General features: G+C 41.1%; 1 protein-coding gene across 1 annotated transcript in view; it reads right to left on the bottom strand.

Moving 5' to 3' along the window:
• Window positions 1–2,005: 2,005 nt before the first annotated feature.
• LOC133415960 (neuronal migration protein doublecortin-like) overlaps window positions 2,006–14,982 on the bottom strand; it is a 38,996-nt gene continuing 26,019 nt past the window's right edge. The window contains exons 4-7 of the mRNA XM_061702523.1: window positions 9,977–10,079; window positions 8,468–8,557; window positions 4,309–4,403; window positions 2,006–4,207 (exon numbers count right to left, since the gene is read on the bottom strand). Coding sequence (XP_061558507.1) covers window positions 4,151–4,207; window positions 4,309–4,403; window positions 8,468–8,557; window positions 9,977–10,079 — 345 coding nt within the window. The 3' untranslated portion in view covers window positions 2,006–4,150. The remainder of the gene's footprint in view (window positions 4,208–4,308; window positions 4,404–8,467; window positions 8,558–9,976; window positions 10,080–14,982) is intronic.

The raw sequence follows: 14,982 nt of genomic DNA, 5'->3' as shown, positions 1-14,982 counted from the left end.
AAAAAAATACCTGTGTTGTGGTTGTTAACATCTAATAAGATCTAGCCCCTCTATAAGCAAGGTGAGTGCCTGATTAGAAATAACTTTCAGGATGATGTACTGTAGTGAAGCTCACCACAGACTACAATTGATATTTCTAGTGATCTTTGTATTGACAGCTTTCACTTTACTTTTCGGATCTCATTGAGCAGTTGCGCTTCATCGAACTGGGACTTTTGGGCTAAAATAATCTTTAAACAAAATAACATACTCTTTCAAAGGCACTGTATGGTGACCTCATCAGAACGTTTGCCTCACAGTCTAAACAGTGATTCTCAAAGTGTGGAAGGGGTACCACTAGTGGTACCTGGTCTCTCTCAAGTGGTACACGAAAGAATCACTGCCAGAGTACAGTACAGTTGTATTTAACTTTTTGGTACTGTACAATATGCTTGCATTTAATCTTTAAGAACGGTTTGTTTTTAAATCTTTTATTTTGGTAGGTTTTATTGAAGTTATGTGAAATGCATTTAAATTAAATCATTAAGTACAGTTTTATTAAATATACCGTGCCTCGTTTTTGATGACACGTAGGCCTTCTGTGCAACTATGTTTTGTGGCTCATGGTGGTGGTACTTGGAGAGATATGCATTTTTTTTAAGTGGTACTTGGTGTAAAAAGTTTGAGAACCACTGGTCTAGATTGATTCTGGGTTCGAGTCTTACCTTTGGCCTTCCTGTGTGGAGTTTGCTTCTCCCTGGCTTGCGTTGGTTTTCTCTTGGTACTCTTACTTCCTCTTACATTCCAAAAGCATGTATGTTAGGTTCATTAAAGTCTCAAAGTTGTCACAAGTGTGAATGGTTGTAATATAACATTAGAGTGCAATTTTTGCAAGGAAAACTGTTTCTAATGTTTTTCCCCCATAGTGTTGTTAAACAATATAAAATGAAAATGAAATGAAATGGGGGGGGGGGGGGATGATAAAAATGCATATGTGCGTTTGTGTTCCAGTGACAACTGGCAGGTTAAAACTTGCTCAATGGCATAATTTTCTCCCACACTGATAAGGATCATAATTATGCTTCTGGTATTTCTTTATCATGTTTCCCAAAAGGACAATAACAACATAAAAATACAATCATCCAACAGCAACTGTGCGCCAGTGAATGCCTCTTGTGTTTAAATGTGACGGAAAGAGGCTGGGTCAAATATGTGCCCCGAAATGTCACAGACAGTTCAGCCAATATTTATGAAACATAAACCAATTTGTCTCCATTTATTGCAGCAGGAGATCTTTACACAGGTCGAGTGTCTTTAAATGTGGTTTAGTTTTAAATGCACACATGTATACCACAAGGATACAAACACGACTTTTTAGCTCATGTTACACATTTACAAGTATTGTTTATATAATAATAATAAAAAAAAAAAAAAAGGGACAGTGTGAGATAAGAGCATGTTCCATCTTTTGCTTCCTTTAATTGATTTTGGGCACAGTGACAACTTAAAAATCTGTTTAGATGAACTGAAATATTTATCTTTACATAGTGCTGCCTCCACTGTGATGAGCCCCCCCAAGCCCCAACTAGACCACCACAGTATAATCAGAAGATGGCAGTAGATGTGTTCCCATGTGTAGTACTCTGGACAATACTTCATGTATACTTGCACTAGTTGAAATCAAGTAAAATAGCTTTTTATTGATACTGGCAGAGGTATTAGTTGAATGAGATTTACCTCTGTGATTGGCCCTCAGTCTATTGGTGCTCAGGCCAAAGCAGTAACAAGTATTACTCTACCAGCATTTCGTTGTATCCTGATGCCAAGGAACTATGTTGACGTTCATTGAAATTAATAGAGACAAAAGTAGTGCTTGGCACCATCTTGTGGCAGCTTGGTGCCAAGGCACTATGTAGGAGTTAAGGAATTTTATTTAGACAGTGATTTTCGAGACATCTTATTTCCATCACTGCATATGTAACAAAAACACAGCACAAAGAACTTGTACAAGTTTTTAATTGCAAAATGATACCAGATATTACATTGAATGGCGCACTGAAACAAGCCACTGTTTGACATTGCAAAATACCACAAAGAGAATAAATAGTAACCTCCAAAGAAAGAAAAAGGTCATTTATTTAATGTGGAAAAGGCATAGGTGGAATATAAAAGAGTAACAGCAGAGGGTATTTACACCATGATACAGTGTCTAACTCTACAAAACAAGCTTTGTTGGGAGGCTTCATTTGAAAGAGCGGGTAAAAAAGAGCAAGCAATATTTCTCATTTCTTGTTTAGATCAAAAACAAGGCACCAATGTAGGTGATGATCAAACCACACCGGCCATCTAACATGTGCTAAAGAAATAAAGCAGTAAGCAATACGAAGAAACCTCAAAATATGTGGAAATTGAGCTTTTGCAAGGAGAAAACAAATTATGTGCAAAAACGTATATGACAGTGCCCTCTCAGTTGGAGAACAATTACGACAGTGTCGACACATTTAGTGATGTATGGCAAGGATATAGGATATCCTAGTAGCGCACTGAATTGTCGATGTACTAGTACACCGTCTTCACTAGTAGGAAAATTCAGCGCACAAGTAGAAATACTGTCTTAATGTTCTTTCCAATTTTCTTGTGAGGGAAAACAGTGTACTAGTACATGGAAAATTCAGTATGTGATATGAAATAAATAAACTGCTATCAAAATAGTTGAGCTCTTTGACAGGACACGCAACTTTCATGTCATACACAAACAGCAAGGACGTGTCATCACTATTCCTAAAATCCAAATGCATAGCTGTTAAATTGAAGAAAGAAAGAAAGAAAGAAAGAAAGAAAAAAAAATTCTACACAAGCAGCACTTCGTTTGCTTACTTTATCATGGTAAATTGTGGTCCTGCATTGTAATGGTGCCATGCAGACATTCAAAGCGGCTGCAGCTGGTTGTGCTTCAGTGTCATCCAATTGAATGAAAAGAGTCTCAGGTTTGATTGCCTGCAAAACCTGAGAACACTCTTAGAAAAAAAAATAAAACACGCAAACCTTTTAATATATTAAAAAAGCACTGCACAAGGAGCCTTAAAAAGTACTCATGCGGGTAGCCCACAAGTTAAAGGTAGAGAATAATTCTAGACACGTACACTTCATATAAATTAATAGATTTTATAAAATATTAAACGTGTTATGTCAAACCTTGGGAGGAACATGCTTACATCAGGTATTCCTCCAGAATATTTTCTAGTAACTAATAAAGTCCCCTTTAAATCCTAAATAAATCCTGCAACTTTGGCTTTGCGACTTATGTATTCATCTGTGAATTGCTAAACTGTTACTAAAACACTGCTGTATACTGATTGGCCAAATTTAACAAGTTGAACTTTGGTCAATCTTATGCACTGTTAAGTCCTTCAAATCATCTTTTATGCACCTAAAGCTTTAAAATAATTCACCAGTAGCATGCACTGCAGTATGTACAACACAGAGGGTATATGATGTAACCAGGTATAGCCTGCTACTTTATGTATGGAACCAGTTTTTTTTTTTTTTTTTTTAAATTTTATTTTTTTTAAAGAATCTCCCTAGGAATGTGTTATTTCCAGTTATTGCGATTAATGATCAGGATTAGCTTCCTTTTCAGGAGATCTTTCCGTACATTGCCTCCCCAGGAGTTCTTCTACTTTGACTACAGCCTGAAGTTGAGCAAATGTTAAGACGACATAATGGAAGCACAGCAACGGACAACCGGAAAACCGGGTTATGAGAACTATACACAGTATTTACAGCAGGTTTAAAACGCTGGACCTTCAGACAAAAAGACTAGCTTTTGCACCCTAAAAAGGGGGAAACGATATGGGGGAACATCACGGATATAAAGTTGTACAAAAGTCAGATTTGACCCCAAAAGTCACCCATTTTGCTACTTGGAATTTTGTGGTTGGAGAGTAAATTGTCTAAAAGCAAAAGTGAAAATTTTAAACAGAAGTCTGCTTGCAAGTGAACAGTGTAAATACATTTGTGCAACGGTGAGATGACTATTTTGGTGGTGAAAACTGATTTTAAAAAATTATGTTTTTTGTGTGTTCTCAAGCAGCAAAGGGCATCTGAGTAGACACTTCAGTGGATCTCCCAGACCACAAGGTGGCGCGCTCGGGTCTTAAAAAGCTTCAGTCTACATGGACTCCCCGATAGAATCATCATCATCCAGAGATAAGGGCAGGTAGAGGTCCTGTAAACATGTTCAAATTATGTGTTTGAGGACCAAAAATACATTACAGGTATTAAAAAAAATAAAATAAAAAATAAATAAAAAAAATAAAGTGCGGTTACCTTCTGCTTGTTGAGTGAAGGACTAGTCGGAGTGGAGGTGGGGGAGTGCTTGGAGACGGGGGTGGAAATCTGGCTGCTGGAGCCTGTCCCGTTGACTGAGAGGACAAGAGGAAGCGGTAAAAAAGAGAGTTGCATTGATGAGAAAGTAAGGACTAACAACAACAAAACAAAAATAAATAAAATTAAATAAAAATAAAGTAATACAGTGTTTACCCCTATTTGCGATTCGCCACTTGCGGCTTCACCTTACAGTATTTGCATGTTTGGTTTTGAACCTATCCTTAGTTCTTTGCGAGGAAAAACGCACTAAGTTCACTGTTTTGTGCTCAGGCTAAAGCACTGTCTAATATACTTTAAAAGTACTGCTTTGGTGCCCTTCCCATGGGCTCACCACCTGTGGGAGGGGCCATAGGGGTCGGGTGCAGTGCGAGCTGGGTGGTGGCCAAAGGCAGGGACCTTGGCGATCCCATCCCCGGCTACAGAAACTGGCTCTAGGGACGTGGAATGTCACCTCTCTGGCAGGGAAGGAGCCCGAGCTGGTGTGTGAGGTCGAGAAGTTCCAACTAGATATAGTCGGACTCTCCTCCACACACAGCTTGGGCTCTGGTACCAGTCTTCTTGAGAGGGGTTGGACTCTCTTCCACTCTGGAGTTCCCCACGGTGAGAGGTGCCGAGCAGGTGTGGGTATACTTATTGCACCCCGGCTTGGCGCCTGTACGTTGGGGTTCACCCTGGTGGACGAGAGGGTAGCCTCCCTCCGGACGGGTCCTTACTGTTGTTTGTGCCTTAGTACCAAACAGCAGTTCAGCGTACCCACCCTTTTTGGAGTCCTTGGAGGGGGTGCTGGAGAGCGCTCCCGCTGGGGACTCCATCGTTCTGCTGGGGGACTTCAATGCTCACGTGGGCAATGACAGTGAGACCTGGAAGGGCGTGACTGACAGCTGATGGGTACGGCTGGCCTAGCGGAATGCAGCTTCGGTGGTCGCTGAAGCAAAAACTCTGGTATGGAAGGAGTTCGGTGAGGCCATGGAGAAAGACTTCCGGAGGGCTTCTAAGAAATTCTGGTCCACCATCCGGCGTCTCTGGAGGGGGAAACAGTGCACCATCAACACTGTGTATCGTTGGGATGGGGTGCTGCTGACCTCGACTCGGGACGTTGTGAGCCGGTGGGGAGAATACTTCAAAGACCTCAATTCCACCGACATGCCTTCCCATGAGGAAGCAGAGTCTGGGTTCTCTGAGGCGGGCTCTCCTATCTCTGGGGTTGAGGTCACCGAGGTGGTTAAAAAGATCCTCGGTGGCAATTCACCCAGAGTTGTTGTGGGGGTGTCCTGGTTGACACGCCTCTGCAACATCACGTGGACATCGGGGACAGTGCCTCTGGATTGGCAGACTGGGGTGGTGGACCCCCTTTTTAAGAAGGGGGAACGGAGGGTGTGTTCAACTACAGGGGGATCACTCTCCTCAGCCTTCTTGGTAAGGTCTATTCAGGGGTGCTGGAGAGGAGGGTCCGTCGGGAAGCCGAACCTCAGATCCAGGAGGAGCAGTGTGGTTTTCGTCCTGGCCGTGGAGCAGTGGACCAGCTCTACACCCTTAGCAGGGTCCTCGAGGGTGCATGGGAGTTCGCCCAGCCAGTCTAGATGTGTTTTGTGGACTTTGCGAAGGCGTTCGATCGTGTCCCTTGGGGAGTCGTGTGGGGGGTGCTTCAGGAGTATGGGGTACCGAACCCCCTGATACGGGCTGTTCGGTCCCTGTATGACCAGAGTCAAGAGTTTGGTCCGCATATCCGGCAGTAAGTCGGACCGGTTCCCGGTGAGGGTCGGACTCCGCCAAGGCTGCCCTTTGTCACAGATTCTGTTCATAACTTTTATGGACAGAATCTCAAGGCACAGAGGGGGTCCGGTTTGGTGGCCTCGGTATTCCATCTCTTTTTGCAGATGATGTGGTTCTGCTGGCTACATCAAGCCGTTCCGTGCACGTCCCACCGGGAGGAGACCCCGGGGACGACACAGGACACGCTGGCGAGACGTCGTCTTTCGGCTGGCCTGGGAACGCCTCGGGATCCCACCGGGAGAGCTGGATGAAGTGGCTGGGGAGAGGGCAGTCTGGGCGTCCCTGCTAAAGCTACTGCCCCAGCGACCCGACCTCAGATAAGCGGTAGAAAATGGATGGATGGATGCTTTTGGTGCCATCTTGTGGCCAAGGAAATATGTTGAAGTAAGTTGACAAGCATTACTTTGCCCTCATCTTGTGGCATCTTGGTGCCAAATAATGCTGGAGTGAGTTGAGGAGCTTCATGTAGTGCTTTTGCCACCATTGTGGCATCTATAGGCAATTCTAAACTTTTTTGTAAAGGGGGGTCTCAATTACAGATTTTCACACCATGGCTAGATATATATCAGTATTAAAGGGGACAAATCACTGTTGCTGGGCGGAAAGCGTCCATGTTCAAATTTGGTCAATTTCATGTCCCCTCCCCCCACAAATCGATACTCTTGGCCAGTCCCCATGTGGATTTTTTTTTTTTTTTTTTTTTTTTTTAATAAACAAACGATTGTCCAATCTGAAGTGTTGAAAGTGGCTCTCTCTCTGACGATGCAATGCTCAACAAACTTGTTTTGGTTTCCTGAAAAGGGATCCTTTGGGTGATGTAAAGATTCCGCCCAACGCCAGTGACATGGAACACTGACCTTTGTTTGTGTACAAATTAATTAAATTCTCTGGAGTGCCTTGCACCCATCAAGCGAGAAATTAAACAAGTAAATATTTTGTGAGCAAGTGGCTCTGCACTTCCTCCCCAATGTTACATAACAGTTGGGCTAATTTATAAAACAATAGCAGATATCACCATGGATCATAGATGGTTTTCTTCCAACAGCACAACCAATGTAAGTTACTCTCAATTTCCATCCAATGCTTGGCTCTCATTGTGCAACATTGTAAGATTCCATCCTTTGGCGTATTAGTGTTTATATCTTAGAGCAACAAGAGTTTTTTAAAGTGGTTTAAGGAGCGTTTTGTCAGCAAGAGAGACTTGAGCAGACGACCAGCCAGGTGGCCACTGAGTGTTTTAAAAAACAACTCGGACAAAGATTCATTGTTAAGCTGCGCGCAGGCTTCATTTAAACCACTCACGCAGACTAAATTTATCATTAAGAAGAAGGCCACCCAAAAACCACAATCCCACTATCACGTTAGTACATAAAATCCCCAAAGCATTACAGACCACATCTAGGTTTGGGTTTCTTAGGATTTAATAATATTCCATGGAATATCAAATCCAACATGGAGATATTTGAGACTGCGTTCCTCTGAGCCAGTCAACCCATATATTCATTTCTTTTACTGTGGGCAAACATTCATCTGTGGTGTACAAATGCAATTAAATTACAATTTAACAGCGAATCGGTACAAGCATCTGCACAGGATCCCCAGTCAATACTGATCAATAAACCAATCAAGTCAGTTAAACAGGACTGAAGGATTATACCTCCACCCCCACTTCCACAGCCCTTGACTGTTATTGTGTCACCTCCTCATCCACCCTGCAGGCCATTTTACTTGACATCTGTTCTGCGGCTTGGTCACGCAACAAAATGCTTGAATTCAGGGCAGTGGCAAACAAGAACCCAAGAAAATTTTAAAACTTGGAACGAAATGCAAAAATCCCAAAAGCGAGGTAGCATTCTTCTAATGCCTCCCGGATATCATGAAATGTTTAAATACCACATTATCCAACAAACAGCTGGATGCAGTTTATCTTTTGGTTATGAAATGTAAGTTCTTTCATTCTCTTCTCAAAGGCTAAAAAAACTAGAAGTTTTAATGAGAATATTAAGTAGTGGACATTTGGACCACTCAATGCAGTAATGCAACACAAACTGTTAGCATTAAAAAGAAAAGAAAAAAAAGGTCATTGTGTCACTATTCTTAAATTTGATGTACCTGGGCTACAATTGGTCTATTTTTATCAGCTGTCTGTTTGATTTTCTATTAGACGACAAAGTCTCTTTCTGCAGTTGCTGATGGATCACAATGTGGGTCAGACACTAGATTACTAGAAATAACAAGAAAGGGTATTGTTGCAGACCACTACAATTTCTCCGATCTTCTAAAACTTTATGAATTACATTTTGCAAAGCTGAATAAAAGAGCTTACTTGATTCAGCAGGGGACTTGCAGCGTTTGACGGATCCAGGACTCTTGATTAAACTACGATGACCTTTCTGATTCTTCATCACTCTGCACTCTGTAATGGGAAACCATCGGCACTTTTTATTTTTTAATAAACAATGCTTAGCTTGGACTTTGTCCAAAGTCAAATGTGCAAAATGAGCACTAACTCTCTGACATTCATTTTCTGAATAAAAGATGGAAAATGTTTGACTGAGCTTTAAGATCCAAGCTGTTATTATTTATGTCTGACAAATGTTGTCGGGCAGATTAAGTATGGATTTACACTGGCTGAAGTTTCAATTTCATCTTTATATCTTGTATCACATAACCTAAAATGCTTAAAGGCTTTGGGCTAAGAAAGCAGAAAATACAGAATTTTTTTTTTTTTTTTTTTTTTAACTTTATGCGTTTCATAGTCTTGCATTCCATCGTTCTATTAGCTGCTTTAACGAACCACAAAATGACCTTGGCAGCATGTAATGTGCACCAAAAAAAAAAATACAGCTTGTGTATTTTTATTAAATAAAAAATGTGGCGAGTTAGATAATGCCCAAAGCCACTGACCACAGACTTCAGTTACGGTTGCCTGGTAACCTCTTAGTGGGGGCCAAATACCAAGAAGCTGAACCAGCGCTGATCATTGATTGTTTTTATTAAACAAAACATCTTATAGTAACACGTAATTGAAAAAGCATGACAAAAATTGTGCCTTTAACATTGTGGGGAGCAATGTTGAAAAAGGCATCTTCCTCCTAGATGCTAATTATGATATATTATCAGTCCTCCCTCAGTCTCCAGGGGACACAGGATGTCGGTCTTCATCTTAACCTTCAAAGACTATTCACCCAATAGATATAAACCAATGTACTATTGTTCACAGCTCATAGACGAGCACTGCATCATCCTGAGAGGTGGTAGACAAAGAGGTGGTAGGCAGACCTTCAAAACTGAGCATTATCATCTTTGTAAAGGCAGAATTCATGATGCATTGGGTCACATTAGATTGTGTTAATATTCTGGGGAAGTGGTTTAAAAACAACTAAGGAAGAAATAACAAAGGCTTGATGTGACTACAGAGCCTAACTAAGAGGCTTTAACATTTCTCTATCTTTAGCGGCACATCAGATGGCCTAAACCTGTCACTGGGCAGATTAACTGTTCTTTTTCTACCTTTTCTTATTCCCGGTGCTGCCTACAGATAACAGACTCTCTTTTCCGTCTCCTCATTGTCCTCCCTCAGACGCCTTCCTTCAACACTCAGAGCTCCACGAGCAATATTAAGCCTACAGTATTTAGCCCAACTTGAGGGACATAACAGAAAAAGATCAGTAGATTGCAGTAGTTCCACACCACTGCAACCACAATAGAAATTATATATTGTAGCTGTCAAGGGGGATTTCCCCCCCAAAACATTTCTTGTACTGGATTTCATTAGAACATGCACGTGTAAAATGTCAAATTGTTTGAGTCATATGCAAAATAATAGCTTTACCATTCTCATCCAGAGAGAAGTCATCCTGTGCGTAGCGGAATTTCTCAGGTCCACATGCAATGAAGACATCATCGTCCCCAAAGAAATCTTGAAGACAAGTAACCTATGAGGTCAAAAGAAAAATGAGCAGGAATACAGTACATAAATCACAAGACAAAGCAGCAGAAAAAAAAAAAAAAAAAAAAAAAAAAAAAAAATTAAAAAAATAAAAGCACTTGCAACCCTCCATATATGTATTACTATTCAGGTGTCGAAACACCATTCAAAACTTTTAATTGGAGTGAAATTTTATTTGTTGAATGGGTATTTTTCTGGATCTTTGCAAAAGACTGCACAAGATATTGAATGAAACATTTAAAATTAAAAAGATAACCATCTTTGCACATTTGAACAAAAAGTTCCACGTCTAAAATTCATACTACCTCAATACATGCGCATCCAATGTTCCAAATGTAGTTGATCAGAACAGTATATATTGTGCTAGAACTTAACCTGTGTCTCTACACTTTCCATGGTTAAAATGTGGTCATGTTTATATACATGTATGCAAATTATTTGACATTAGCTCTAAAAAGATGCTACTATGCTGTAAACAAAAAGCCAAATGTTTTTGTTATTAGCATTCCATTTTGTTTAATAAGGGGTCACCAGTCCACAACTAGTAATAGTTATTGGAGCTATACAATATATATTAAGCTATACAAGTCAGTTACAGTCAAATAAATGCTGTTCTTTTCAAAAAACAAATTTGCCTTAGGAATCCTGATTAGAGTCTTTGTGCTTTACTCATCATGTAACCATGCTTTCAGCCACAGTGAGTGCCAATTACAAAAGGCCCACCCGACACAAAAAGCCCAAAGACATTGTTGTATAATGTTACACCTTTGCTGTAATATTTAATGATTCAACTTTCATCGCTGCGGGACTTTTGAGTCCACAGCAGCTGTTGACACAATGTGTTCTTCGTGGACAGATGTCTGCAGCCACACCTTCTATTTTTCTTTCTATCATAAAAAGGCTCATTATCACATTAGACATGCTTATTTAAAGACATTCATGGTTTTAAAAAAAAAAAAATAAAAATCCCTTTTTGCTTGCAAGATAAACTTTCACTTATTCATATTAAATTTTTACCACCCATTCTGCATTGGAGGAAAGGAAGTAGTACCTTCATCAAGTGCAGCAGATGGTGCATTTTCTCTTTTTTTAAACCTATACCCATTATTTGCTGAAAATCTTGTCTATTCACCGTTTTTGTGCTCAGGCAAACCAATGAATTACTTTGGCACAATCTCGTGGAATCTTGGTGTTGTTAGATTTAATTCATTGATTGTTTTTTTAATCTGTGTTAGACAGCCAATCATAAATGCACCTCGTCCACTGTCAAAGGTGAAACTGAAAGTACGTTTCTGCTTCTCTACCGACGCTCATGAAGTATACTTAACTTATAATTTAACTATTACTTTACATTTACTGTGTAAATATGAAAAGGTGTGTATGACTTCATACCAATTATGTAAAATGCAAGTGCACATATTTTGTTTGCATATCACGTGATGTCTCGTCAGTATGTGCTACCGTGTTATTTAGCTAGTATGCTAGCAAATAACTGATGAACCTCATGTTGAGGTGGTTTGTTTTCATGTTGACTAATTTAACTACTGAATACCGTATTTTCACGACCATAGGGTGCACCGTATTAAAAGGCGCAGTCTCAGTTATAGGGTCGATTTCTGTATTTAACACATACATAAGGCGCACCGCATTATTGGGCGCAGGCATGGTAAAACATACGGTAAGCATGCATGCACGCTAAAACAATGTTTTTAAAAAGGCAGCGGGAGCAAAACTGAGTTCGGTTGTACTTTATTGAAGTATTTAACAATGTACTCACGTTATATATTTTTTTTTTTTTTTTTTTTTTTTTTTTTTTTTTTAAAAATCAATCCTCATCCACAAATCCATCGTCGTCAGTATCCGAAATGAACAGCTGGGCAAGTTCTCCAAACACGCCAGGTTCCCTCTCGTCATTGTCTGAGTCAGTCTTGTTGCCGGGGGGCTGTTCACCAATGATGCCGGCTTTTGCGAAAGCTCAGACAACAGTGAAAGCAGATACCTTAGCCCAAGCATCCACAATCCATTCACATATGGTGGCGTAACTCGCCCGGCGTTGCCTCCCAGTCTTAGTAAAGCTGTGTTCGCCATCTGTCATCCATCGCTCCCACGCCATCTTTTCCTTGTAATCCGCCGGAAGTTGCTGCGCCACGGTAGTGCTTGCCCGGCTGGATAAATGCCGCAGTTTCATAAAACGAAATCAAGACGGGCCTCCTTGAAAATGTTTGATTTTCATTTCTTCTGCAAGCGTTATTGCACTCAGTCGAATGGGGACTGTAGAGACGCTTCTCCCGGCTGTTCTTTGATCATTAATCCATTGATAGAGTTGGTCTCCCAACTTGGGCCACCTCGCCTTGTTTCCGCGGCAACTCAGCTTCGTCTTCTTGACTGACTTGGCGAAGCTCTTTTTCCTGCTTCCTCCACTTGCGAACCATGGATTCGTTCATCTTGAATTCTCTCGCGGCTGCTCTATTCCCATGTTCCTCCACATAACTGATAGCTTGCAGTTTAAACTGTGCTTCGTAAGCGTGTCTGTTCGTAGGTGCCATTTTCGGGGGGGGGGGGGGGGGGGGGTCCTTAGCGAAACCAATGTTTTGCACAATACACACCCTGGTGGAAACTCAGCTTTGTCTTCTTGACTTGGCGAAGCTCATTTACCTGCTTCCTCCACTGGCGAACCATGGATTCGTTGATCTTGAATTCTCTCGCAGCTGCTCGATTCCCACGTTCCTCCGCGTAACTGACAACTTGCAATTCAAACTGTGCTTCATAAGCGTGTCTCTTCGTAGGTGCCATTTTTGGGGGGGTATGCTTAGCCAAACCGATGTTTTGCACAAAGCACACCCTGGCGGAAACTCAGCTTCGTCTTCTTGAATTGTCGAACCTCGTCTTCCTGCTTCCTCCACTGGCGAACCATGGATTTGTTGATCTTGAATTCTCTCGCGGCTGCTCGATTCCCATGTTGCTCCGCGTAACTGACAGCTTGCAGTTTAAACTGTGCTTCGTAAGCGCGTCTCTTCGTAGGTGCCATTTTCAGGGGGGGTCCTTAGCCAAACCGATGTTTTCCACAACGCACACCCCGGCGCTATATACCTACTGGGGGCGTGGCTTTAGAGTCCTCCATCACGCACCCTTCCCCCTTTACGTCCGCATGCTGTCCTCAACCACATCCGCTTTTCCTCTGTATAAGCAGCGTGTCGGCAGGAAATGCTCCTAGTCAGTCAAGCGGTCAAAAATTGTTTTTTTAAAATGGCGGAGCCCTCATCACACAACATTTATAGATGTTGGAACTCTGTGCGCACACAAGACGCTCCATTTTGGAGAAAATTTAAGACTTAAGTGCGCCTTATTGTCGAAAATACGGTACCTTCATTTATGTAACATGGGTTCATGATTATGTAAATTGTAGATGCATGGTGCTTTATGGCAATCTGTTTTAAAAGCTTTGCCACCATCATGGTGCTTTATGGTTCACTCCATTCGAAGTGCTTTACCAAAACAATGCCTAATCTTTTTTGTGGGGGTGGGACATCAATTATTTGCATCTTTTTGCTATTCACGGTATGGATCTTTCGCTATCTCTGTGAATAGCAGGTGTTCGCTGTAAAGGAATAATCTGAATGTTTACACATTCAGTTTATTTCCCCTAAATGGCCATTGGTTATGATTGAGCCCCATGAACTCTGCCAAGCAAAAATGTCATGGCAAACGGGTAAAATCAGGAAGAAGAATAACATGCAATTCTGCTATAATTTCACAAATTAATGATCCACATCTATATAGTTTGGTAAACAGGAAATAAATTAAGGAAAAAAAGACAGGAGAGAATAGTATGAAGAAAAAGCCACAAAAAAAAAAAAAAAAAGACTCAGTTAAAGTGTACCATCTTCTAAAGTTGTGACAATGGATGGTACTGCAGTGTCACATTTGGGGATGGTGGAGATACATCACAGCATATTTGATGACACACACCTAAACTATGAGCTGCAGATAATTCGGGAAGGTCCCACCCCAGCAGCTGTTCTGGCCAACAAGTTACAAGTGTGTGCTGGAGACTTTCTGACATGGCATTCAGCAGCTGTACCCTCTCTCTCTCTCTCTCTCTCTCTCTCTCTCTCTCAATGGCCCATAGAGTACACAGTGCCCCCCTGCCAACGAGATTAAAGACTGGATGATCCACAGAGATGGTGCTTTGACGCTAGGGATTAAATTTAAATTAGCTAGCCAGGGCAATTTTCAGAATGTGTATTATGTTTTTACCATAAACATTAGCAAAGGGATTAGATGAGTGTTACTTTCATTAGGTTGAACTGCAGTGTTGCAAGAAAAGATGGAAGCACCAGGAAGCACTCATTTCCCCTCAGAGGAAGCAAAATGGGCTGAAGTGGGCCTGCAGCGGAGAGGCTCGACTGTTTTAATAGCGTTAAGAATAGAGCTGATTAAAGGGATAACGTGGTTATCCTAAAGACTGCCACCTTAAACTCTCAGCAGGAATATGCGTGCAAAATAAAGATGGTGAAGCCCTCTGTGCAGGCCTCAGACTGCTTGCTGGGGCCATGCTCACTTATGGATACAGATCCATCTTTACCACATGCATTTTACTCACCATGCGATCCTGTCAACAATTAATATAACATTCTTGGTAACTAGTTTTGTGGACAATTTTTTTTGTAAAAAGGCATGCAATTACGGCTATGCGATCAACAAAATATCTTTATACAATCCCAATTCCAATTAAGTTTGGACATTGTGTTGAACATAAAAACAGAATACAATGATTTGCAAATCATGTTCAACCTACATTTAATTGAATACACTACAAAGACAAGACATTTATTGTTCAAACTGAAACTCTCTTGTTTTTAGCAAATAATCATTAAGTTAGAATTTTA

This window comes from Phycodurus eques, chromosome 17, assembly GCF_024500275.1.
Source record: "Phycodurus eques isolate BA_2022a chromosome 17, UOR_Pequ_1.1, whole genome shotgun sequence".
In the NCBI taxonomy this organism is placed as follows: Eukaryota; Metazoa; Chordata; class Actinopteri; order Syngnathiformes; family Syngnathidae; genus Phycodurus; species Phycodurus eques.
The sequence above is the reverse complement of the archived record's forward strand: the minus strand, read 5'-3'. Positions and strand labels throughout refer to the sequence as shown.